The sequence below is a fragment of the Tauraco erythrolophus genome, chromosome 6 (genome assembly GCF_009769465.1).
Source record: "Tauraco erythrolophus isolate bTauEry1 chromosome 6, bTauEry1.pri, whole genome shotgun sequence".
NCBI lineage: Eukaryota > Metazoa > Chordata > Aves > Musophagiformes > Musophagidae > Tauraco > Tauraco erythrolophus.
In genome coordinates this window covers 25186071-25214007 of record NC_141470.1, presented here as the reverse complement: position 1 = coordinate 25214007, position 27937 = coordinate 25186071, and the positions used below count along the sequence as shown (strand labels likewise).

The 27937-nt window shown below is 39.2% G+C and overlaps 1 protein-coding gene across 2 annotated transcripts in view; it reads right to left on the bottom strand.

The window, feature by feature from the left end:
* GALNT18 (polypeptide N-acetylgalactosaminyltransferase 18) overlaps positions 1 to 27496 on the bottom strand; it is a 260097-nt gene extending 232601 nt beyond the window's left edge. For both annotated transcript variants that reach the window (XM_086613387.1, XM_086613388.1), the window contains exon 1: positions 27262 to 27496. In XM_086613387.1, the coding sequence (XP_086469513.1) occupies positions 27262 to 27496 (235 nt within the window). The remainder of the gene's footprint in view (positions 1 to 27261) is intronic.
* Positions 27497 to 27937: the final 441 nt, after the last annotated feature.

Genomic DNA, 27937 nt, shown 5'->3' with positions numbered 1-27937 from the left:
GTTCTGAAAAAAAAAATATGACAAAGGCTACATGCTCACAAAACTTTTAGATTAACATTTTGGCAGCAACCTCTAGACAATTATCTTTGCTAGGGCCACATACAAAGTTCAGAGAGTCTTAAAATTAATTTGAATTAATTCATTCTATGATGTCCATAAATTAATTCATTATTGAATGAATCCTATGACAAGAAAAAAACTCCTTTATGAGTTAAAATACCATATTTTGTTTCCCCCATAGTTTAACCACTCCTAATTAGTACCTTATATATAACAAGCAGCAACTGTTTAACTGATACTATACAAGCACAATTAAGTGGATGGAACCAACCAGCTTTAATTTGCCCAATGCTCAAATTACATATCCACCTAACTTGAAGGTGTACAATGTTCTAGAATCTTGTTTCTCTCTGTGTGTTTGCTTTCTTCTTTTTTTTGTCTACAGTCTTTCCATTTTATGTGGAGCCATTCTAGAATTGAATAAATATACTGAATAAAATTAATCTGATACAGAAAAACCTTGAGATCTTCAGGGAAATAAAAAAAAATAAAGATGAATATTTAATAAAAAGGCACTGAGGTGAGACTTGCATGACTTTCAGACTCTCTCCTGTCATAAATATATCAAAAACTCTAATCTGACATTGCCAAGGCAGGTAATGAGTTGAGACAACCAGTTATCAACTATGTATAATGTTATATCATTCTAAAGCACAGACCTATGTATATTCATCTTTTCATTACCCAGTCCAGCTCACTAGATTGTTCTATTTGCAGATTAAAAAACCACATACCTATGGCATTTCATTAAATCCAGGCTTTCTAAATTGCAAGCTAGCATTGTAACTACTGGAGCCACCCTTTTCAGATTGCGTTGACTTTAATGGAGTATGCAAAACCCAACACAGAGAAGCCCAAACTAGCTGTGAACAGGCTGGTCTGCTGGTATAGCACAGAGCAAGGCTGGATCTCCCAAGGCAGGGACAGTTCCCATTAGGAAAGCAGCCTGCCAAGGAGCAGGTCTGGTCAGTCCAGGTGTACATCAGCTCAATACAGTCACTCTCCTTCAGTATCAGAGCTGCACAACCAGCCCAGGTATCCTACAACCACTGCATTGCATGCTATGGGCAAAGCCTAAATTCTCTGGGAGCAGATACTTGTGGCATGATTTCTGAAGGCCTAGAACAATGAGGTCTGATCCAGTTAAGGCTTCAATTTACCACCATTGAGATGACTGTAATATAAAATCCTAATAATTAAAAAGGCAGACTGATTTACACCCAGTATAATGTATTCTTACATAGGTAAACTAAAGTTTATTTTTCACTTCATCTCAAGGGAGCTGGAGACTATTTAAAGAATTTTAAAATATGTTAATTACAGCATATCAGCTGCTTCTAGTTCATCTTTATTTTACGGAGTTTTATCCTCCTTAAAAACAATATGCATGTTCAAACGCTAGCAGTTGGTACTGGCTTGAAGAACAGTTGCCCTTTTGGATCTCCAACAAGTAAGAGATGACACACAAAATACCAAAACAACCTTAAGAGAGGTTCAGGTTATCTGTGAAACAGTTCACACTTCAAGTTTTTGTCCCATTTGGGACTTAAGATAAAGCCTTTAAAAATAACTAAAAAAAACCCAACACAAAAAACCCCACAAACCATAATTGTTAGATTACAAATTCCTTCTAAATGGCAGCATTTAAATGCTTTCTTTTTCCTTCCATTTTTATTATTTTTCCTGCTTTCCTTTTTTAATGGAATGAATAAATCATTTGGTGTTTGTGAAAGGCACCAGATCAGTAGCCCTAGAGACTCAAGTCTAATTAAGTTGTTTTCAGAGTATGTGACTTCGTTCTTCCGTTACGTAAACAGAGGATGGCAACCACCCAAATTGCACCGAGGGGATCCATAACGGCCAAAATCCACTTCCCACTGAAATCAAGGGTCCTGATCCCTTGTGCTTTGCCTTTTTGCTTTTCCCACGTTATCAGAGAAGGGACAACATGGTGAGTTCATACAGCCACCCTTCACCAGCAGAAATGATCACCTTGGTAAGGGAAGTGCACTTCAGCTCTAAGCTACAAACCAGAAGCCCACACTGTGGCAGAGCAGCAGGACACACTGCCTCCGTCCCCGCTTTGCCACAGACGAAAGGCTTCCTATTCCTGGCAACTTCCAAAATAAAGACTAAAACACAACAAATCCCTCCTGTTCATGACTAGTTCTTTATAAAACTGGGATTTTTTTTAAGCTAAGCTGTAACCTAACTGTAACCTTGTAACAGAGTATGCTGAGATGATCCTGACGCTACCCTAATACCCCTGGTAACCCACCTCTGGGCTCCTTTCCATCTCACCTCTTACATATCAGGTTGAGAGCTGTCAACCTCTTGCTACTTTACCTGAAAGCTCTTTCGGTTTGAAAGAATAATAGCCACCATGAAGCTCTACACACCTATTTATATATAAACATCATGCCAAATAGTACCAAAACAGCTTTAGGATTCAAAATTAAAAAAGATAAAAAGAAAAAAAAAAAAAGAAAAAAAAAGAGTGAGAATTTGTGCCACATGCACGATGTATCATGTCTGTAATGTTGCACTGAAATTTGCACAAAATAAATGAACCCAATTTAACATTCCCAGTAACCAGTGGAACCAGGAAAAGCTAGAATTGAAACATTACTACAATTTGGTATTTAGCACTCATAATGGTTTGTCACTCAAAATTCCAGAATGGCAACCAAAATAATTTCCTGTAGCTCTTACATACTGCAAGTTAATATCTCCAATCTGCACAGAAATATTTTATTTACTTACTAGCCTCTTGTCTTGTGTATTATTTTCTGGTCCAGATTCTGCAGCATTACTACAACTGTGCATGACACATCCTAAGTCTCATGTTTAAGAGGGTTTTATTTAACAAGCCTTATTATCCCAAGTAAAAGGGTCAATATAATGAAGAGAGTTAACTACCAGTGAAATAGGAGATTATTACAGATGCAACCAGAACATTGAGCCATTATGTTACTGCATTTATACATACTTTCACATCTATAACTGAAAATTATACTCATTCTAAAATACTGAGATAAACACTGTGGGACTGGATGTATTTCAACAATACACCTTATATATGGCTGATCGAGCCAACCTAAAAAGGCTACACCACCCCATAAGAAAAGCTAACATCCAACATAACGCACAACAAAACATTGCTTAGTTCTTACAGAGCAGAAAAAATAAGTTTCATTTACTTGCTAGAAAACATAGCTTAAAACTGGCCAACCTCACTCATGTAATTAGCTTTATTGATTTCAAGAGATTTAGACTGACAAACCTTTAAAGCACAGTCATCTCAACTAACTAAACACTTACAAAGTGGATATCTACATGTGGGTTGGTCAGATTAACCTCCTTTTACAGCAGGCATCTATACGTGGCTTATTAAACTTCAGTCCTTTTTACAGTTTGTGGAGAGAAGCAGGTGCTTTTATGGAGAAATCTAGATGCTTCTACATTGGGTTGAGCTTAGCCTCTTCCTTTACAAGGAGTTCGGTTAGCTAAATCCTTCTCCCACTCTCCATAATGCTCATATAAAGGGAATGGAAGTGAAAAACAGAGTGCTGTTAAGGGTTTAAGGCAAAACAATTAACACAATGCACAGCCTTTTCCCTTTCTTTGCTATTGTGAACAAAGACATCTATGGGTAGGAAAAAAGCAGAGCTCACACTAGACCTGTGGAGGCCCTTTTGAAAAGTATCCCCCTTTTGGACATGGTTCTGCTGCTTCTCATTCTGCAGAATAAAGATGGCTGCTGCTTCAGAAGAGTTCCTGTAAAGCACTGATTTAAAATCAGTAATCGTGCAAGATAATTAGTTATTCAAGCTAAACAAAATAGTTAAATGTTAGTGAGACACAAAGTCACCCAAACTGCTAACCAAAACCATATTAGAATGAATTTGAAGCAGTTAAGTATACCCTTCTTTTAAAAATTAAGCACTTGGGTTTTCTATTATCTTTTCTGTTGATTTTTTTTTTTTTAAAAACCAAAAAATGACCTTTTTGTCATTCCATGATCTTTCCCAGCTTCTGTGCTTTCAAACAAAATCAAACTATTTAGGGTAGCATTTAACAGACTTGCACAAGGAATCAGCAAAAGACCTGAGTACATTTAATTGTCGCTGGAGTGGTATTACCAAACTTTGCACTAAGGTAGATTTCAGCCTCACAGAAAATTTCGGAGAGAAAAGCAAGAGACTATAGAGAAATATAAGACTCTCTGCAGAACTGGGACTTTGTCTTCCTCTTTCCTCTTACTGGACAACACCATACAATACAGAACTGGAGAGAAACACTCTGTTTTCCTACTGATAACCTTAACACTTGCTTAGAACAGTAAATCATGGTGAACCTCACATATGCAAGCAATAAAAGTAAGAAACGTTAAATGCATGCCATGCCAGAAAACTGCGTCATGTACTGTTCCCAAGCTACAAACAATGACTCAATCATGCATTCAACACAGAAGAAATTCAACTCAAAAGTCAACTCCAGACTAAGTATACCTTTTAAAATATATCCTGGTCTTCATCAAGTCAAAGAAAGGAGGGAACAGACTCTTGGCCAAGTCTGTGAATTTGGAGTGTTTTGGGGTTTTTTTTCCCCTTTGAGTTGTGATTGACTTAAAAATCCCAAGCAAAATTCTGTAACATGTCACAGTAAAACTATTAATTTGATTCAGTAAATGTACTAGGAAGAAAGCAAGCTCCGAGCATGTGGGTTTTTTCCATTTTGTTGTACAAATACAGTCATGTATAGATATTTTTCTTTCCTTCTTCCTCTCAGCTGCACAAGTAATTAGAGATGTAGAAACGCTGCACTGGAATTCTCTCTCAATATGGTTATTTCATAAAAAAATTTTGCAAAGTTTACCTTGCACTTTTTTGCAAGAGAATAAATGCATTTTTCCCCAAGGTGAACAACTAACATTTGCCCTCTTCATCTTAATTGAGCCACAGGGATAAGCTGAACGCATCAACTCCACTGTCGTAATAAATTTTAACTATGTTCTGCACATGCATTAATTTTCCTATTCTTACATGACTGAGAAAGGAAAACTTGTAAGAAGTAGGAAAACACTACACGTTCATAATTGGAATATACAGAATAAACCAGCCAGGCTTTTCCGTATTCATAAAAACTCAACAGTGACTGCTCCAGCCATAGCTTTCCAAAAATTACTCAAGGAACAGACTACAGATTGGTCTGGAAAAACAACAGGGTCAGAGTGGAATTAACGTCTATTAAAATGCATAGTGGAGCAGATTATACTGGTCTCACTCATGCTGACTACTACTTTACTGACCAAATCAGTAGGATTGCAGGAGTCACTAGGATTAAAGAAAGAGTAAAGTACTGTGCAATTCAGAAAAGAAAACATTTTGCCTGGAAAACTTCTAGGTCCAATACAAGGAAAATAAATTGAAATAAGTAACTTTTAGCAGTTGCACATTTTAAGAATAGGGTGGATGATCTACTTAGCAATATGGTTTAATGGGGATTAGGGACGGTTGGACTCAATGATCTCTAAGGTCTTTTCCAACCTAGAAATCTATAAATCTATGATGGGAGGTTAATCTAATGCAGCATGCATTTTCCAGATCAGGAAAATCAAACATGCAAATCTTGGATGCTTATATTCTGGAGAGTCATTATAGGAAACTCTATGTGTGGAAGAAGAAATGGATGTATGGAATAAGCTTTTTCATTAATTAAATTCCCTTATCAGTAAAGATGATTTAAAATTTATTAAACTCCCTGAACACTTAAAGCTCAATGAAATTTGGGGGTAGACACCTTTGATTTGAATTGCTTATTCTGAAGTGCACAGAAGTGCTTCTGGAGTAAACGTGCAGAACAAAGAGCTGATACCCCGACTTTGTTTGTACCTTAAGGCATACAATCAAGTCAGCTGAAAAAATCAACGGCTTGAATCATTGCATTAGAAGGAAAACATTCAAGGAACTGAGGCCATTAGCACAAGCTTAATGGAATTAAGATATTAACAGAGTAAATGGCAACCCAGCTCTTCCATATATTATAGTGCAGTTCTGAGTAAACACCATCTTAGTCAGATGAAGGCATAAGGATCAGTGTTTCAGAGATTCCTGAGGCAGTGGAAGGAAGGAAAGAATTTCTTTATTTAAGCAGACACTAGACATTGGTGATTCCTGGAGAGAGATGTATTAATAAACAGAGCTTCTGGGTTGAATAACCAATCAATAATATACATTAAGATCAGACATTCCTTGAAAAATTGGCAAACATGGGTTTCAGAGGTTATGTATCCACACATAAGAATTTCTATTTACATCCCTCATATCTGTCATTACTATATCAAATGAATGCTAACCTCGAGAATTTTAAAACTGTTGTTCCTTACAGTGTTATGTTTAAAGCCTGTAGTCATTTACAAAACATTTCTAATTACCGACAAAAATTTTCTTTATTGTTCCTCTAGTCAAAGACTTAAGGGTTTGTTTTGGTTTGAGGTTCGAGTAGGGTTTGGGATGGGTTTTTTTTTGTGATTTACATGTAAAGACTTTAATGAAAGTGAAATTCTAAAAGAAAAAGAATTGGCTTCTATCAATAAGTTGCTAGGCAATTAAGGCCTAAACTAAACTGGGTTTTACTGTGGTAAGTATCAGCTTACCCTAAAGAACAGGAATTCTTGTTCATATATAGCACCACTACAATTCTTAATAGCTTTGTTGCCTTTACAGTGGTTTTTCAGGCTTCATTTGAGGTAGTTCTCCTAACAAGACATACAGCCTTTGCTATAGCACTAAATTAAATTAGAGGAAAACATAGAAAGTATACGCTTTACAAAGCAACCATACTGTAGTCAGCAAATGAAATAAGATTTTTTTAGAAGTTTCAGTCATTGTCAAGACAATTCATGACACTACAAAAGCCTGCTAGGTGAAATTTTGCCAACGTTAATACGAAGTAGCAGAGTTGACAACACCAGAAACTGATGGACTATCAGAGTTTCCCTTGCTATGCCAGACTGTAGAGTTTGGGTTTTTTTTCCTGAACAAGACATGGTAACGCTACCCTGCAAGTGTGCCTGCTTAATCACCTTGAAATAGCACACAATTTCACAAAGGTGGAACAAAACTAACTCAGTACCCTAAAAAGCTGCTCTTAAACAGAAACACAGCATTTTTCTTGCAAATTCTTATTTCTTATTTACTAAATTAAAAGTATAAGGTAGCATTCCTTGTGCAATGCAAACGAGAAAAGGAACTTCATTCAACCTAGTGACAGAAGAGAAGGGCCTCAGTCCCAGTGGCCAGTCTCAGTGCCTTTGTACAAAACTGTCACAAGGTCAACTGGCATTTTATCAAAGCAGTTAGCATATAATTTGACCCTAAGCAAGAGGAGATAAATATGTTCTCTGACAAAGAAGTCCTAAGAAAAACAGGGAAAGAACTTCCATTACCAAAGCAAAAAATGAACTTACTAAAAATGTAACAACACTTATCTTCCTGTTGCAAACATTCTTTTAGCAATTTTCTTCATTGCAGAGGGCCCTGAACAGTGTCAAGTTTCTGTGCTTTGTTTCATAAAAATATTCATAAACAGGCTGATTACAATGTATACCAAACACTATTTGCCACGTAAATATAATGACTGATTGGATTTGACAAGCCTCCTTCTAGAACAGTAAACACCGAAGCTTTTGTTTAGGGATATTAATCAGCTCAGCAAGCCAAACATGTCACCTGTGCCAGAACAAAAGAAAAATCATCCCCACCTGCTGGTAGAACAACCACCAGCAATAACAAAAGGAGGTAGGACCATTAATTGAAAGAATTAATCCAGATCCCAGCTATTCAAAGTGGCAGGCTTTCACCAGACACTCATCTTTCCTGTAACTGATCACTCTATTAGCAATAATGATCCTGCTGTAATGGCTGTGGAGATCCAAACTGAAATCTGGAATTGCTTTCTGCAAACGACGAACTGCAAATCCAGAGAGATGTGTAATTTCCCTCCAGACTCGTCCAGGGGCCTGCGTTTGCACCTTAACATACAGAGCGAAGGCAGTGTTGACTACACTGAAAATATGTTTATGTCGCATAAAGCTGACCTTAATTTAAGAATAATTAGCAAACATAACCGTCAGGGAATAGTACATCAAACTTTTTGACTGCAGCTTGGACATCAGCAACTCTCATTGACATTCTTAACTTCCTCTGTTATCCAACTGCACTGATCTCTAGCATGATTATCAAATACCAGTGAGATTCTGCAGCCACAGGTGTGTCTCAGCCTAAAGCCTGCAGGGCCACACAGAGAATCCAGTAATTTGAAAGTAACCAGTCCATAGGGACAATATACATTTTGACATTTCTAAGCTTGCAATAATTAAGCCCAATACCTGTTAAAAGCACACTCCTTCCCACTGACTGATGCTCCCAAGCTCTGCAAGTATGCACGTGCAGCCTGGCAATTTCTCATCTAGATTTCACTTCTTTTTACACCCTCACCCTTGCAAATGGGGCAGTGGGCTCCTAAAACTAGGACTAGAGCGGCGAAGACCAAGCTTAAGGTTTCACTGTCTCATTTTCAGAGATGCTGGATTGCAACCACTGCACTTCCTTGTCACAACTTTTGAAATACGTATGACCCCTTCATTGTCAAAGGAAATCCTGAAGCTGAGGAAAATGGATGAGCAGCTCAGAAGATATTCTGAGCAATATAGGAAGACAGCAAAGTACACTTTCTGTCTCATTTACTAATACTGCTGCTAATTTTGCCACAACCCAGTTTTTCAGCCATCTGCAATTAGAGTTTAGTCTAGCTGATAAAAAAGTAAATGCACTGCGGTACAAAGCAGGAAGTTGCAGTCATATTAGGAGAATGAAGAGTCCTTTTCTGCACAGGAATTCTTTTCAAGAAGCTTAGAAAGGACCTAGGACACAATTAAATAAATCAGATCACTGAGCACAAGAACGGATAATGTCAGTCTTCCTTTGGGCTTACTTCTGGGTTACATGAGCTCTTCTGAACATAGTCCAATGTTTAGGAAATCATTGGAGATAGGCGGGTGTTCTTTTCCACACACATTCTCTGACAGCGAATAGTAATAAACGCAGCTTTTTGATCAGCACAAGGATAGTACCTACAGAGTCCCCCTCTACTACCTGTGGGAGACTCGTATAATTTATTCCAAGATTCCTAATCTCTGATTATCATCAATTTGACTACTAGATTCCAAAGTTACCTTGAAAGGTAGACGGATGCACAAAACATTGTTTTCTTATTAATTCAGATTCCAAAGCAAAAAATGGAAAGGTTATTCGATAACCCAGTAGGCATTTGATTCCTCCTTTAATGCCAATATTACTAGTAGCAATTTTAAGCAATTACATAATAACTAACTTTTATCGCGTGAATTCCTCAGAATTTGTATAAGTTGGCCTTTTACCTCTAGTTCTCTTAACAGGAATAGCTACGTAGCATGGCAATATGGTACATTTCCAACTTTCAAATCTGAGATTATAAGATTATATCTGAAGTCAGCAAATCAGCAAGAACTGGCCATGGGCAAATGCACCTCCACTGACACAATGGAATTATAACATACTGCTGACACAAGCTCTTGAATTTGTCCTTGAAAGCAACAATATTTAGTACAATTGTCAGCCCTTGTGCTCTGGAGAAACACTACCATGTAGATTTAACAACTACTGAGTCACAGTTCAGGCAGCTGCTGAGGCAGAAGTAGTAGAGTCTGGCTAACTGTGTGCTAACTCTGCTACTGAGAGCCACCAAGTTCATAGACCAGAAGTTTCTGTGACAGGGAAATCACTCTTTTATTGGAGTGACACTGCTGCTCCTGAATGATTTAGTCCAACAAACCAAATATCTGCCTGTAAACAGAAAGTTCATCATTGTGTTACTAAATAGTAGGACAGCAGTGGAATCTAGTATTCATGATATCACAGTTGTCCAAGGAAGCATCAACATCTTTACAGTAATTTTTCAATTTTCTGTTTGTTTTCTTTTTAAATATTATGGACTATACACAAATATATTTATATACACATGTATACACACACAGATACATAAGGAAGAAAAGTACTGCAAATGGTGTAACTATCTAGATGTCTCATCTGAATCGTAACACCAGTAAAGCATGTGGGAAAACTATGAGGTATACCTTAAGCAATTTTTTTTTTCTTTAAGATTTTTTTCTTTTCTTTTCTTGGAAAGCTAACATGCCTTAAAGGAGGTTAAGCAGTTGAGGCTTCAATGTCACTTACGGAAAAAATTTTCAAAACGTATTTAAGAGGTCTATAGAAATGAGATTTACGCCTTTTAAAAAACATTATACGGAAAGCCTGCTTCTCTGGCAGCCAGTTTTGTCATCATATCTAATTTGAAGGCTTTTACTCACACTATCTACTGGATCTGACTGCACTTTTTTGTCAGGTAAAAGGCAGTGCTAAAACATGTCAACACAATCAAAAGCCGATTTAAAACATATATATATATATATAAAAAAACTCGTTCAAGAAATTGCATACACCAAACAACTGGGAAAATAACTTGCATTCAGACCTTGGAGTATTTGCTGGGAGAAGTCGTCTATTGAAGGAGCTTCAAGACTGAAGCACTCAAAGAATGGCATTCTTCAGGAAGCAGAAAGGAAGAGTGTTGGACAAACTGGCTGCTTCCAGATTTCTGGAAAATGAGTTATAACAAGAACATAAAGAGACTAACCTTACCTTCAAACACACAAGAAATGTGAGTTTGAATTTTTAATTAAACCCACAAATAATGCAAATTCTGAGCTTAATTTGCGCAATTGAAAAGAACCATACACACACAAGCCAGAATAATTTGACAGTATTGCAACAAAGTCAACTATTTTCTTGATGCATTGCATGAGTCCGTCCTCCATGAAGGGGAGAGGGGCAACTGCACTAACTGGCACACAGAGTAAGGCTCTGAACAAGCCCATGTCCACCCTGTCCTTTTCTCCCTTTATAGAATACAAGTGAGTTTCCTGGTTAAGAAACACACAGTTACTCTGCCTGGCAAAGAACCACAGACTAAATTAGAGGAGTCAGAAATTTATTTTACAAAAACTTTATAGTATTTACACATTTTGTCTGTGAGAGAACCTACCAAAAAAGACTCTATCTATACATACGGCCTGTTTGCTCTATACATAGAAACTGTGAACTGAACAGGGACTCAGATATCTTAGAAAGAAAACTCATGAATTTGAAGGTAATCCTAAAGAACGAAAATATGTTGAAGAAGTAGAATTAACCTGAACACAAGTTTCACAGAAAGAAGTTCTATTAGGAGTCAACACTATAGCAAGATGGTTGTCCCTTGGATGAGACTCTTCACAGGAGTCTGCCACACTGCAGAGGAAGTCTGCCACCACTTGAAGGGGTTAACCATTATGTCTGGGTTCTTTTTTTTTTTTTTTTTTTTTTTTTTTTTTTTTTTTAAGGAAATTGGATCAAGTTGACAGGGAAAATGAATTTTCATTCCCACTTACGCTATTTGACATTTTAAGTGCTCATTGAAATTTCACTGATTACATAGTTTAACATACCTTTTCAGCAGCCACTTAGTCTTTTTTAAAAAAAAAAAATCTCTTTAAGAGAAAGTCAGCATAGGAAGTCCTACACATTTGCAAGAGACATCCCATAACTGAACTTACCTTTTCCTAAACACTTTTATCCGTAAGTTCCCAAAGTCCACTAGCTGTAAACTTCTAACTTACTATGACAGAGATCCACCATGTTTAAAGAGTAGAGTTAATACAGAGCTAAAAATAACACTCCTAGAGAACAGCGTAAACCATTAGCAGAGTTTGGCCAAATGAAAAAGAAGAAAAAAAAAAAGGAAAAAAAGAAAAAAGCAAGTAATCATGCTCTTCACTGGGCCATAGGCATACCCTGCCACATGGCACTCCTGCAGTGTTTTAAACTATTTAAATTTTCATTCAAATTCTAATTGCTTGACTGCAACCTTGTTTGTATCTCTAATTAAACCATTTTGGTTTTGGACCTGCTAAGGCAAGTTATAACAAAAACACTGCTAGACATGAGATATCTTGAAAAGAGATATCCCACACAGTGCTGGGAAAAGGTATGCAGCCAAACCACCAATTTTCCTAAAGGTAAATATTGTGATTGATACTTTCATTTGTCCATTTCAGAAGATTATATGACTTCTTTTCATGAGTTTGAACGGAAAGACATGAAGTTTAAGTTTCTTCAGCCAAGGCCTTCTACTCCCAGTGTTACTCGCACTGTTTGAGGTGACTGCAGGTTCCAGACGTGACAGGAAAGGAAGGTCCTGTGCCAACAGCATTAAAGCCATGTCAGAGTTGTTGTACAGGTGTGCAATTCAGTGAGAAGAAACACCCTACAAAGAGGGGGAGCTTTTGTTTATCTTTCTTCCTAAGAAGTATAAAAAACTTATTGTTTATCATGTTTAAATTTCAGTCTTGAGAAAATTGTTGAGCTCTACACTTCATGTGCTGAAGAAGGGCATGAGTATGACTTCATAAACTTGCCTTTTTTTTATTTAAAAAACACTGCTACTCATTCTGATGAAACGAGTAGGATTTCTCTAGAGTTTATTTTAAATTCAGTGAAAAGGGTATTTTTTTTACCATGTTGTGTTGAATTGGCTCTTGTAGGTAAATTGCTTGAATAAGCCCTGCTTGCTGGATGATAATTGAATGAGCTTGGGGAATTCTGCCAGATCCAGGTGTCAAGGAGTTGGGAGAAAATAACATCTGTTCTCATCAAATAGCAGAAAGGCAAATTCAAAGTCACTCTTAATAAATCTGGAGCATAAGCATTAAATAGAGAGTAAGAGTTATGTTAAAAAATATTTTTTTAAAGTAAAAAGATGCTTTTTTTATTAACTTAACATAGCTAAGCTAAGCTACAGCATCCTGCACTGTTATTTAATAATTTTTTTCTGTCATACCTTGCACAATTCGTCACTGGCTAAACCTCTTAGATTCTCTGCACCATGTTCATTGCAAAAACAGCCAGACAACGACACGACTACACACTGACATGCAAGACCAGCCTGGCTAGCTAGGTACCTAACCTCAAGTTTTAAAAATAGACAGATGGCAGAGAGCACACCACAAAGTATCTGCCATTGCCTGTAACACTGTATTTTACATAACCTCTTTAATAATTACATTGTCTTTTATACTTGTGGATACTTCGATTCTCCTTTCACATCCTCTTCTTTATGCTTCAGACCCAGTCGCTTACATGGCAATATGAGAAAAGTAACTCCACAGATGTGAGGCAAGTGAGAGCCACCCTTCTTGATCCCAACCTGACCCCTGGGTACCCAGGGCAGAATTCTGAGGCAGCAGAGAGAGGGGACAGAAGAAACGAGTTATTGCTTTTTATACTGTTCTGCACAGATCATCCCACTCACTTCCAAGCCCCACAATAGCTCAGAAGTATGAAGTACTGCAGCACAGCAGCAACAGCAATTTATGCGAGTCCAGCAGAGGAAAGAATTCAAAATAAGAACTTCAGGTACATTCACACTGACTGAGAACTCAGTCCAGGGACCCTCTGTTATGTGGAAAGAAAGTAATCCCAAAAAATAATTTAATATCCATCAATATCTTAATGTTCTTAATTTAAGGGAAAAATCTCAAGACAGAACAGACCCTACTAGGACTTCCTTCTCACTTTCACATAAAGACCTCAGATCTTTTCAGTAGCAGAAAGGGTGCAAATGCACAGTACCTGCATAGATGGCTTTACTATTTAAAGTTTGTCTTAACTGGACAGTTAAAATGATAATCCAACTGCTGGAGAAGCAAATTTCCAGAAAAAAAAAAAAAAAAAACAAAACAAACCAACAGTCACAAAAGCTAGGTTAAATGCACAAGCTCTTTGTCTTAACCCAACAAGAAACTTACTCCCTATTGTTATCCCAACACTGCAAACATACCAAGAGTTCTTACTCATAAGCATGCTCTGAACTTCAGCATAGCCACTCACAGCCTAAAAGCTGCTCACACAAAAATAACAAAGTGTAATCAGAAAATCATTGGTGAGTATAACACAGTGTAATTAATAAATAAATAAATAAATCACTCTCCATAATCACACCAGTTTTATATTTACCATCTCATTATATTAACAAAACTTGGGAGAATGAGTATTACTCTATAACCTACACTTAAGCCCACAGAGTTAGTGACTGCAATCAGCATGTTTCACTGCCGGCAGCGGCACAAAGAGTACTTTGAGCTGAATGGCTGATTATCCATCAATTTCTCTATAACTGATACAGGTGGTAAACGCACAGCCATGTGGGACAGAGTTTGTAATGAAACTTATACACTACATCATCTGGTGCCTGTGTGCTTTTTTGCCATTGTCAACATCTCTTTCTCCGTGGTACAAAGACAATACCAGTAGTTGCCCAGGTACTCCAACCTTTTTCCATACTGTAACAGAAGCTTTTGTTTTCATCTCAGAACACAAACAGGAACATTCTTTGACATATATTTAGACTAAACCTTTTTTTTTTTAATGTTAATTTTGAGGAACATTTTTAACAGATGGTTTGGTATTTAATGTCTTCAGGCAAGGCAGAAAAGCTTTAATCAATAGATTCAAAAGAAATGTTAAGAAATGACATGCAATTTTACAAACTCAAAGGCATTTCCTACATATTGTCAAGCAGACAAAAATATATTGACATGTTGTTACTGCAAGCAGCCAAGGAATGTTTCACATATTACGACATTAAATTTCCTTTTACGTGGCTTCAAGTCTCTTGGCTTCCTCATGACAAAAGAATTTTACGCTTTCATAAATTTAAAAATTCTCCAACAGTAGCTTATTTCTTAATTAGGAAAAAAAAAAAAAAAATCAGGGCTGAACGATGAAACCTACTCTCAAGAGCTGGAAGTTGTGACATAAAAAGCTTTACCTTTGCTTACTTCTTCAAATGAGAAATCAATAGCGTGACTCCTCATTCACTCTACGACCCAGTATTATACCTGCTTCTACAGCAGTCAATCATCCTGCAAACAGTCTCCACTAAGTGATGAAACATGCAGGGTTAACTCTAGCCACCAGCTATTACTCAATTACTGCAGAGAACAGTAACAACTCTCTGAAAACCTGATTCTAATGCACTTAAGGCAATACTTCTGTCCTTCGCATTTCCAGACTGCAGGAGTCTGTTCCCGTTGCCACCATACTGAGATGCTATGCAAACACACTCCCACTTGCTCTAATCAAGTTCTCGCTTCAGTGCTTGTATTACCATTTACACACTCTTCCACATCAGCCTGTATCAGGCCACAGTGAACACCCTTCCCGCCTTCAGGACAAGACATATGGACCCCTACTGTAACTATTAAAAATGCATACATACATTTAGAGAGAGAGATATCATTACCAATATATAAAAATTACTCTTTCTATAATAAGTATTTGTATATTCATTTGCAGGCAAAATTTTTCTCAGCACTGAAATGAAAATAGAGGAGTAGAATTAGCAGTATGAAAGTGCTTTTAAACTACTTGCATGTAAGAAAGACATAAGCTGTGCTGAAAAGCTCAGGTATGTTTATAGTATTGCATTTATATGAAGTATAACAATAAATCAATGAGATGAAAATATTTCTATACCAAAAGCATTCCTGTTACAATGCCTGCATTTAAAGAAATGAAAGCTGCAAGTGGGAATGATCTATCCAAACATAACTCTGTCATCATTTTGCTACCGCTTTTTCTGGCCTTGCTTTTTTTAGTGCATAAATTTACTAGTCTTCCTGGCGTTACGTACAGCTTTATACATCCCTTTGGAACTTGGGGATGGGGGGTTTATTGTTGGTTTGCTTGTTTTATGTTTAACAGTTTTAAATTAATTTTAAACTTACATAGCTTTACAACAGTGTGAAAATATTAGCTAAACACAAGCTTAAAATATCTCATTCAATTACATCTAAGTTTAGTCATGTCATAATCCTTTATGGCTGACATCATGTTGTAAAGTCACAGAGCAGCAGCTAACTCTGCTGCTTTTTGAAAAATCAAGATCAAAACAACAATACATGATTATAATCTTGGAGACCAACAGCAATACAATTTTGGTGCCAAGATCAGCATCTTGCTTATGAAGCTCTGACTGTACGCAAGCCAAATATTTCTTGCTTCAATAAAGATGCTACACGTTTTAAAAGGCCTATATGAACTATATCAAAAAGATTCAAGTCTTGCATTTTTTAATGCTAGATTTGGTTTTAATTAACATAAGCAAATATTTGTAATAATCTACTAGATATGAAACTGGTTCCGAGAGCGACAAGAAAGTCAAAGGCTTTCAGAATAGAATCAGAAATGGCGCATCGCTTCTTTCCACTCCATGGAAACTCAATATCATCAGTTTCACTAATGCTAGTGGAAACTCATCATCGAAATAATTTCCACATAGCAACTGTAGTTTCACATTAACTAAAAAGGGATAAAACATTCAGGTACATAGCCTTTAGCTTTTTCTGTACTTCTCTCTTCCCTGACCTACCTCATCCTCCAAACTGTTACACATGAAGTGAATACATCACCTTATCAGAAATACCACAGAAATTACAGCATACTACTCCTCCACCCTTTGCTTGGACAACTTAAAATATTCCTGTTAGCACAAGTAGAAGAGGGAAATGCTAGCGTCACGTGATCACGCAATATACAGCTGGTAAAACTACAGACATCTCAGAGAAAAACAAACCAATAGAACAAAGTCATTTTAAAACCCATGCTGTGCTCTCTTCTGCAAGCCATGTTTATTCCGTGCACAGAGAAATCCCAAAAGGTGTCTTTTTTAACCATAACTTTATTGCGATGATATTCCTGTAATGGATGGACACAGACTCACTTGAGTCTGCTGTGCAGGAAAAGTTTACCTGACAGTTTTTCTTTTACCTATGGCACGCCAAACATTCTTGCAAAGACTTTGGCAAGTCATGACTCGATGCAGAAAGAAAAGCTTCAAATGAATTTGAATCCACCATGAAAGCAGGGACAGGTAATTGTCATCCAATTGTAGTTGGATGACTCATGAAACAGATCTCTAGCTAGATCCAGATTACACATGGGCAAGTAACAGCCTAAAAATCTATATTAGCTCCCTAAAATGAAGACTAGAAATGACCATTTATCTATGAAGAAAAAAAAACAGAAATACTATCTCTTTTTCTTACATTCTTCAGAAAGCTGCTTATAGAAATCCTCTTTTCTCAGAGATCACCTGTGACAGCTCTAATAAAAGGAAAATTCTAACATTCACATTTAAAATAAGGGTTTTGATTTAGGAAGTAGGAAATGACAAAACCAAAGCTACCATAGGATTTCCATAGCCCCACCAACATTACTGACACAAAGTCATTGAGATCACAAATTTTCAAGACACAAGCAGAGAATTCAGCCATTATGTGGTATTTAAGATGTGCTAATTATAACATGCATGTTGGGAGAGATATCTAATCTCATCCATCAGAGCTCATGGCCTAACTGATATGAATTTGAGACTGACAAGATCTACAGCAGGAGAACAGACGTGGCTACTACACAACACTGCCACGTTTGCCTACTGCAGGATTCACATACTCTCTCTGGGCTGTTACTAACAGGAGAAGAGAAGACCGCCGGTCTGATCCATCGGAGCAACTCCAGCAGTGAGTCAAACCTGCCACCAACAGTCTGTACAAGTTTTGCCATATCAATTCTCTAATCCCTCTACTCTGTCCAGCTCCTGCAAATCTTATCCATAGAGATGAAGATCGCCGACTCAGAGGTTCCACTACACATTTGAACAGCACTGATCACAAGACAGCTGGGATTTCAGCTAGCTGCCACAGTGTTATTGTCATAGAAATAACAAGTCTTAAAAATCATATCATTTAAGTGGAGAATATAGTAGGAATACATTATGGACTTGACATTTTAAAGGCAGAGAATTTCGAGGTAGCAACTTGGACCTTCCATCTCCATATTATAAAAGAGAAATTAGAATATTCTTATTTGTTTATTTTCAAAGTCAAGTAGAGTAGGTGCTGGAGAGCTGTAATAATTACAGTGATGGTTTTGGCTCCTAAAGATGTCTGCCTTTGCCTCAGGATATCATGTTAAAGATAGCACCTTGATTACAAAAAAACAGTTGAGCAGAGAAAATTTATGAAGAACATGGAAACAATGTTGTTACACAGAGAATACATCTGCACTGCACAACTGTAGTCAGAATATATATAATGGTAACAGCAGCATGAGGACAGCACATGAAGTTTCAGGTACCTGGCAATTTCAGTGTGTACTCGGTGTATCCATCCACACTGTCCCACCAACCAGCCTGTTACTGAGCTACTCCTCAAGTCGCTAAAATAAAGGAGCCCAGAAGTTTCTAAAGAGGCCACAGAGGTAGCACTGGAAGCCCAAGGGCAGCACAAAAATATTCCTTCATGGATGACAGAAGTGCCATTGGACTCTGATCATAATATGTCTCTGTGAACAAAACAAGGAAGACTAGAAGACATTTTTAAATGTGAAAAAAAAAAAAAGAAATTAAAAGGGAAATAATATAGCAGGCAAAGGAAAAAGAATTCATCTCAGAGGAGGCATGACAAGATATGAAGTTAGTTTTCACTTTTGCATTAGACAGAAACTTAATTTCATTAAAGAAGTAGGTTTGCTACTTGTGGACCAGTAAATTACTTCACTCATTATCAGCAGTCACACAATATCTGCTCTGGACTCAGGGGCAATCCCAAAACACCATAGCACGCTGTACCACGTCCAGCCTCCAATCTCTGGGCCAAGCACAGCTAACAACATAATCTTACGGATACAATAAATGAGGACAGCCACTAACCAGCTAAAGACGATTCACGTCCCGTTTTGTCCCTTACCACACTCCATACATTAACAGCTGATGATCAAGTTCCTGGGCTGTTCTAACGGCAACCAAGGATTCTCTGTCACCCTTGGGAAGGTAGCTAAGCCATCACAACTGCCACTGATGTCTCAAGATCTGAGCCCAATACTCACTTTTTTTAAATCACCAGAGATGGATGTTATTAGCTTATCACATCATACTGCAGCTTATGCATGTGTCCTGGTTTTAGCTGGGACAGAATTATCTCTTCTTTTTAGCAGCTAGAATCATAGAATGGTTAGGGTTGGAAGGGACCTTAAAGATCATCTAGTTCCAACCCCCCTGCCATGGGCAGAGAAATCCTCCACTACACCAGGTTACCCAAAGCCTCATCCAACCTGGCCTTGAACACTTCCAGGGATGGGGCATACACAACTTCTCTAGGCAACCTGTTCCAGTGCCTCACCAGCCTCAATGTAAAAATTTTCTTCCTTAAGAGGAAAGAGCTCCGTGTTTTGGTTTTACTCAGAGGCTTGCTCTGAGAAGAATGTTGATAGCAAGCTGATGTTTATAGTTGGCACTGAGGTCTCAAGGACTTTTCAGCTTGCCGTGTTCTTGCCAGTGTGCAGGGGCACAACAGGATAAGGGGGGAGCATGGCCGGGACAAGGGGGCCACGATTCCCCTTGTGATTTGTGGTGGAACTTAGGATTGAGGGCCAAACTGGCCAATTAGTATTCCATATCATGCAGCGTCATGCCCAGTATAAAAGTGAGGGTCAGCTGGAAAGAAGGGCTTTTGCCCTTCCAGGACTCTCACTTTCGGACTCTCAGGGTGTTTTCTCTCTCTTGCTCTCTGTCTCAGGGCCTCACGTTCGTCCAGGATTGCAGCTTTGGGACAAGACGGGCTTCGGATAAGAGGGGGTGGTGAGCATCTGCACTGTGTAGTACTTATTTGTATTAAATTGTTCTTATCTCAACCCACGGGTTTCCCGTTTTCTCCTTTAATTCTCTCCCTCATCCCTGGGGCTGGGGGAGGGTGAGTGAGCGACTGTGTAGGGTTTGGTTGCCAGAGTAGCCTAAGCCACAACAGCGTGCTTTCACAGTATGTTGACGACAAGACCTTTCTGTTGAACACAACTAAATTGTGTTCTGTGGCTTGTCGCAGGCAAGGGAGCAACGTTAGTTAGAGGCAGGCAACAACTTCAATCTTTTAGCCCTAGAGACAAGGAAGAAACCACACAGCCCATGCCAGGCTCAGTGATACACAACTGTTTGTAGTCTCTTTTTATAATATAATGGCAAGCCTTATATTTTGCATACATGCACTTGCAGGTCCAGATCCTGTACTACTGGATGCAGAGTACTAGACTCTTTCATAAGCACTCAGCTCACACAAGAGAAAAAAAATAAACTACATCATCCACAAACAAACAATACACTGGGATGCGATTCTAGAGTTCTGTCCTGTGCCTTAAACACAGAGAGCAAGTAGCATAAGCAGGTAGGAGCCCCCTCTCAAAACATAGTCTTGAACTCAAAGTACAATAACCTTCTTGCATTTGTTTCAGAAATACAGAGGGTGTACCTTGTGCACATATATAGCCATTTTTTGCTGACCCAGTAAACAAGAACATATGTTATCTCATCATATGGCGGCCTCAGCACCAGGCTCTTCTAAGCAAAGGCTCTTTGAGTTTTAGGCCCTGAGAGAAGTCACACCTCCTCCCTCTGCTCTCTTTGCCTGTCCTGTGTGCACAAGAGTTAATTGGCAGATCACAATCAACCCCAGACCTAAGTGAAAGAGTGGTTTTTACATTAGATTGCTAAGGCAGATATTGCCACGAGAGAGCATGACACTAAGACCAAACTGATCTTGCACATAATACACAATCCTCAGCAGCTATGCCTATTTTTGTATGTATTTATCTGTATTTTGGTCATGTAGATAAAATGACTCGTTAGTACTAAAAGGGGCGTAACAGTCTAGCAGAAAGTCAAAAGACCTAAGTTTGAATCTCTGCACAGCTGCAGGCTGCTTGTGTCAACCTGAGCAACATTTTCCAAAGTGACACCTAGCCAGCATAAATGAAGCACTGAGCTGAGTCCAGAACTTTAAGCAGAATAGCTATCTCCATCTCTGCAACAGCCCATAAATCATCTGCTCAAAGACTGTAGCACACAATCCACTCTTTCCACTGAAGCTGTGCCATTATGCAGAGATAACAAATGTCAACAAAAATGAACTTTTTCAGAGAAAAAAGGCAAAATTCTCTAGCTTAGCAATAAGAGAACTTGTGGAGGGCACAGAAGTCACAGTTTCCAGCCTCTGCTGCTGATTCATTTTTTAACCTTTTGTTGACGACTTTCATGTGAACTACAGAAATTGTCTAGATTGAAGGAAACAGAATCCAGGTCAATATTCCCTTCCCAACTACAAAGCTACCATTCGCCCTCACTTTGTAGCCAAATAAAACTTTTCTTGTTCCTGGCTCAAAAGACACAATCTCAAAATAATATAGTAACTGGCATGTTATTCCCATTGTACAAAACGCAAGAATTAATAAAGCAATCTAGCTGACAATCAGCTACACAACAAAAAAAAAACAACAACAAACCAACCTCACTCTGAAAAAAACAACTTTACTCATGAAAAGAATCATTCAATCTTCAGTAATAAAGTACAGTTACCTTAATAAGGCCAGACTACCACTCCTCAGTTTTGGCCACTGTGTCTTAACCATAGTAAAATAAATCCTCAGTGGAAAAACCACCAAGAAAGAATACAATTAGAAGAGAATTAAAGGTATTAAAAGCACAAAAAAGTTAACTTTAATAATAGTAATAATAAATTATCAAGTTGTAGTCAACATAACCAACATCATTAAGTCTTCAGTAGATGGTTGTTGAAATACCTGCATCTCCAGCAATTCTTGAAAATTTACAGCCACTGAAGTCTTCTAGTTGAAATTACTATATTAAGGTTTTCTTTAGTGCATCCATTCTGAAGTACAGAAGAACATGAAAGTTAAATTCAAATTAATCTGCACTGACATGCAGCAATCTAGAATGACCTGAGAAGTCACAGCCTAAAAAGAAAAAATAATGGGATTAACACTGCATGTCTTGCATATCCAACTAGTTCCTTCTCTTGCAATTAGTTCCATTGGGACAGCAGGTCTCTTTGCTTGTACCAAGACTGTGAACATAGGGCCCTCTGTAGTGGAGCAAGAGCTGTGTTCCCAGGGCTACTGTCTACTGCTGATTTGTTTCTCAGTAGAATAAATACACTGCAGTGAGTGATAAACATGCCTAATTGCTTTTGAGCTTGAGGGAAATAAGCTGGGGGGATTTAACAATTAATTATTCCCAAAAGGAAAGTACCACAAGAGTAAGAGACATGGTGGAATGGCCACGTGAATCCTAGCGAGCCTGACTTTATAGAACCCAGCTAGGCTGCAAAGGACAGCTATCACAAATCAGAGGTTTATATGTAGATTCTTCCTATTGTTTGAGAACAAGAAATAAATAAAGGGTAGATGTCGAACATGGAATTTACTTACCCAAATCTTTAATGCTTAAAATTAAGAACCTAAGTTGACCTAGTTCTCAAACTCAAGATATGCAATTTCTGAAAGCAAATCATTCCACCCTAACACCCGCCCAAGACATAGGGAATGAATCACACTGGAGATCTCTCCCTCTCGCAACTGACCACAGAGGCTGATTAGATATCCCACTATGGGATAATAATATATTGAATAAAAATAAATCAGTCCAAGTAGCAGGTTGAGAGACAACACACACATCTCTCTCACAAACTTCCCCAAATAAGGCCACACAGTGCTTGACGTTCCATTTATGACAACAGATACAGTAGCTTGCAAAGATGAAAGATCAAAGTCCAAGTACAACACAGAATTCAACTGGTCCAGAAATGAAATGTGCTTACAACTTTAACTTCGATCTACTCTATGTACTAACTACACGTAATTTATTAATTCTGTTTAAGTCTCAAGGCAGGGGGTGGGAGGAGGGAAGGGCGAAGAAGCAAGTTCATTTCATAGGCTTCATAATCCATAATCTTCTAAAATAATGCTGGAATGCAAACATTGTCTGATTAAAACTAGGAAGACTGAAAAATACTAAAATGACATTGCATAACAAGATAAACAGGACAGCATGCATGAGGCGTTTTAAGTGATATCGCCTTAACCATAGCATAGCTTTTCAAGAAAAAGGTTGTACTCATCACCTACGAGGGCCTAAAGCCAGGCTGTGGAAAACAAGAAATTGCTCCCTTCTTGCTAATGTTTTTCCTCTTGTTATTGTTAGAAACTAAGTATCTGATTAAGAGCAACCTGTCTGCTCACCCCACCTCCCTACTACATGTGCAACTTAATGGCAGATTTTTAGTGACAGAGCCAATGTATGATGCATTATTTACATGAACGATGTCTTGTGGTCTGTCTGAAGCACTCTTGTATTGATTCTAATATGTGAACTCAACAGAACATACTGTTTTCAAATAAAATTGAGAAAAACAGATTTCAAATCCTACGTTGGAGTCACAGATATTTCATTTAACACAATATTCATTAACTTTAGCCCTTTAAAGTATACTTTCTGGTAATGAAGCTCAATATTACTAGATTATACATGTGCCACACACCTTTATTAGGCATAAAAAAGGACTGCATCTTGCATAAAACTATCTATCTAGTCTTTTCCTTAGTCTCTTTCACACATATAAAAACACACACACACACACACTTAATCTCAAAAAATACACCATCTTGTTTGCAAACTCAAAAGGGAGTGGAAACTAAGAGTTTCTCTCAGTGGGTTGCCTGCTAGCATAAACTGTGTGCCTCCTACTAAAGATCTGGGGCAGCGGGGAGGAGAATCTCTTCAGTACTATTCGAGTAGCATTCAGATGCAATTAACACTACAATCACTACAACACACTGTCATAGAAAACCATGCAGGTCATCATCATTATAAGAAGGTAAAGTGATTTGACCAAAACCATCTTGCAAACTGCGGCAGGCCACAAGCCGAGAATTCATGATTCCCAGGCTTAAGCTCAAATTCCAGCGTCATGCTTCCACTCTACAAAATACTTTTTTCTGTGGTCCATATAGCCCAACTAAATTGAATTGCTGCTAATCCTGCCCCAAACTGCCTACCACAGAAGTCAGTATTCAGATGTATCACCCTTGCACAGCACGGCCATAGGCTCCATGACATAAATTAACACATATCGAGGAAAGAAAGAAGCAGAGTACTACCATACAGGCTGAGCAGACACACATGCTCTCTTATTCCATTTCCAGCACCCAGAAAACGTGCACAGAGAAATTATTTCATTATTATCCTTCAACACTTGCAGAAGTGTGAATATAGTGCAGTGTAAGGTGGGCAATATGGCAGGTACATACTTGTGCATTCAAGCTTCCATTCTTGGCCAATACCAGTATCAGTATTTCCCTTTTCATACTGTTCTTTCCAAACACGAGGCATGCACACTTCCATTCTCTCTGAACTTCCCTCAGCTGAAAAACTCTTTTCAGTCTGATACTTTCTTTGCCATGAAACTGTCTTTTTAAAAATACAGACTTTAAAAAGCGTTTTATATGAAGGCACCTCTTGTTCCTTCTCATTTCCAGGACACTTGATAAAATATTACAAGACCGCAATTTATATGCTGAAGGAATTCCCAGATGACATCTAATTAAACAATTCAATCAGAAAACAAATTAAAATGAAATATTAGTGTAACTCCATGTGTGAAATGCAGCAGTTAAAGCTTTCTGGTATTTGCAGGATATCCTATGGAACGCCATTCTATTACCCGTGCTAATTTCATGCCTGTTCAGCGCTGCAGAACATCTGAGCTATTGACACCTCTCTCCAACATAAAGAACCACCATCTGAGGAAAAGTTTAATAGCAAACTACATATAACCCTGATAACCTCATCCAGAACCTTTATGGCAGCTGGTTTACCCAATTTATGGCAATGAATCTCAAACTTTTAATTTGTTAAAGCTGACCTTCAAGCTCATCCCAAACCAGTCAAGCTTAGGATATTCCTTCCAATTACTTCAGTGAGTTTTGCACCATGACCCAGAATTCACAGCATCTCACAGGGCTAAGCAAAATCTTATTAAAATAACATCTTATTCTGCAATCTCTGCCACAAGAATTCCTGGTGAACCTCAGTTATTACGATTTAGCAAGTAAAAGCACAGAAAATCCACTTAGAATAACAATCTGTTATTTTTATTTTATTAATTTCTTTATCTTAGAGTAAGTGGTTTCAATGAAGTATGAGAACTTTGTAAACTTTAATTTTTTTCCCCCTAAAAAGATTTTGGTACTTATTTACCAAACGCTTCACTTAATTACAGAAGACCCTCTTCAACTTTCATATAACTGCTATTTAAGGAAAAGATCTTCTGGTTTGGTTTATGCATAGTCACAAAAAGTCACAAAAAAAGTTCATGCTCTCCTCCCCCCTGATTTAAGTATACCTTTCTCTGCTACTCTGAGAAGAACCACTGACCAAAGGAACATGCCAATACGGGCATTGTTATCTTTGTTGACAAGAAATAAGAGTATTGGAGCTTCACACCAACAAACCTGAAAGGAGTTATGTTCCAACCTCATACGGAAAGTCAATTAATTTCATGTATCTAACTCTTAGCAGTGCCTTTTGAAAAATCCTTGCCTTCATACATGCTTCCACAGTGCACTCCACTGGCACACAGACAAGAATATATTTCCTTTTTAAAATCCATTTCTGGAATCAAGAAAAATTTAAGGACTGCATGAGAGAACTTAGAACTTACAGGTACTGCTATAACTCATCCCCTGGGAAAAAAAAAAAAAAAAGTAGTAGTATTTTACTAATTCACCCAAGACGACAAGACTACCTGAGAAATGAAGGCATACACAAACTGAATGGTGATGTATCATATTTTAAGAAACATTAATACAAGTCACAGCAAAGTAGCTGGGCTTTAATAGTGCCGCAAACTTATGAGTATTGACAAGCAGAGGAAGCCCAATTCATACAGGATTAGCCAGCCTGCCTGATCCACCTTTCTTCATATTCCCAGAAGACCAGTTAGCCAAAGCCGCCCATAAGCGACTGAGATTCTTTGCACTGGTGATAGGTATCCTTTGCCAGACAGTTTGCTTCCCCTTTTCAGATTTAGGAGAGACTAGAATTAGGATTTGAACATTCAGGAGAGGTTACACAGAAGCAGAGAAGGATGGTCCCTCTGGACTTTGTGAGAGCTCTCACCTGTCCCCACCCTCCGCCTCCTTACTATCCAACCCACTTGGTACACTGAGAGAATGACTGTATCATGCCATGCAGATGACGAAAACATAAAGGAAGACACTAAAGATCATCCAGCAATGCAAAGTCATGTAAAATCCCAAACTCCCAGGAAATAATCATATTCTCCCCGACTGCTTGCCCACATCAACCCTTCTCCCAGAGCTCTCATTAAAAGGAGATCAAATTAAAACGGCATTACACAAACGAGAGATTGTCCCAGTTATAATCCCAAGCGGCTCCCAGCACTACGCTAGCGCTAAGGGAAAACCTGGAGCACACCCAGTCTCTCAGCGCGGATTAGCAGAGTCAGGCTGAGAGTCAGGGAGAACAAAAATTCCCCTCGCAGCAACCCGTTTTGGAAAAGAAAGATTACAAACAGAAAACAATGACGATAGCACCGAGATGGGAAGCGGCTCCCCGGACCTCCCCGCCGAGCCCCTACTTGAGCGAGGCACCGACGGGCACGGAGCTGAGGTCGGGTTTATTACAGCACCAGGCCGAGCCCAGCCCGGCGGGGCTGCCTCCGCGGCACAGCGCCCGGGAGCTCGGGCCGCGCCGCCCCGGAGCCCTCCGCCGCTCGGCTCGCCCCGGCGCCGAGCCCCGCCGCCCACGGCCCGCTCTCGGCGCAGGGGCGACTTCCCGCAGCCGGCGGCCCCGGCTCGGCACCCCGCGCGGAGGGAGGGGAGCGGGGCAGGTCCCCCCCACGCCGCCCGCCTCCGCCGCTCCTGTCGCCGGGCTCCGGGAGCGGACCGCCGCCGGGGACTCCCACACGCACCGCAGCCTCCGCGCGGCCCCCGGCTCTTCCGGGCGGAGGAATGGCTCTTCCCCGATCGCGACAGACATGTCACACAGCGAGCGCGGCGGGAGGGGATGGAGGCTGCACACGGCGAGCGGCGGGGTGGGGTGGGTAGGGAAAGCAAGCGGGGGGTAAGGTGGTACCTTGGATGTGCTGCTTGATGACATTTTCCAAGTGGTCCAGCCTTTCTATAATCCTTAAAGTGTCCCCTTTGTCTTCCTCTAACTTTTTTTCCGAGATCGGCTCCTGCACTTTCACATAAACACTGGCAATGTAGTTGGTGACCCAGCCCACGTACAGCAGGCAGACGATGTTAGTCATTCCACTCAAAATCACGCAAGTGGACACTAAAGTTTTGGTTTTCCTGGTGCACACCATCCTGAGATCCCTCCATATAGCTCCAAAAAATCCTGTGATCCAGAAAACAAAAATAAACTGCGATGAAAATAAATCCTTTCCCCCCTTTCCCCAAAACGGAGACCACTCAGAAGTCAGTAAATTTCCATGCAAAAAGTTCTCTAATCCACAGAATAAAAATATTTGTCGCCTACCTAGAAGGAGACGTGGGGGTGGGGAGGGCTGATAACTAGAATCCTGGATTTTAGTACATTAAAATAGCTGAAACTTTGCGGTAGCAGCGCCGACAGCCGCCCAGCGAGGCGTGCCAGCCGCCTGGCTGCCCGCTGCTTCTAGGCGCCGGCTCCTGCCACGGGCATCAGGGACGCGAGCGGCCAAGTGCCCAAGTGTTGCAAACTTTGTTCCCTCCGACGCCGCTTCCCATCGCAACCGGCCACCGCTCCAGAATCAGTCCTCGGGAGC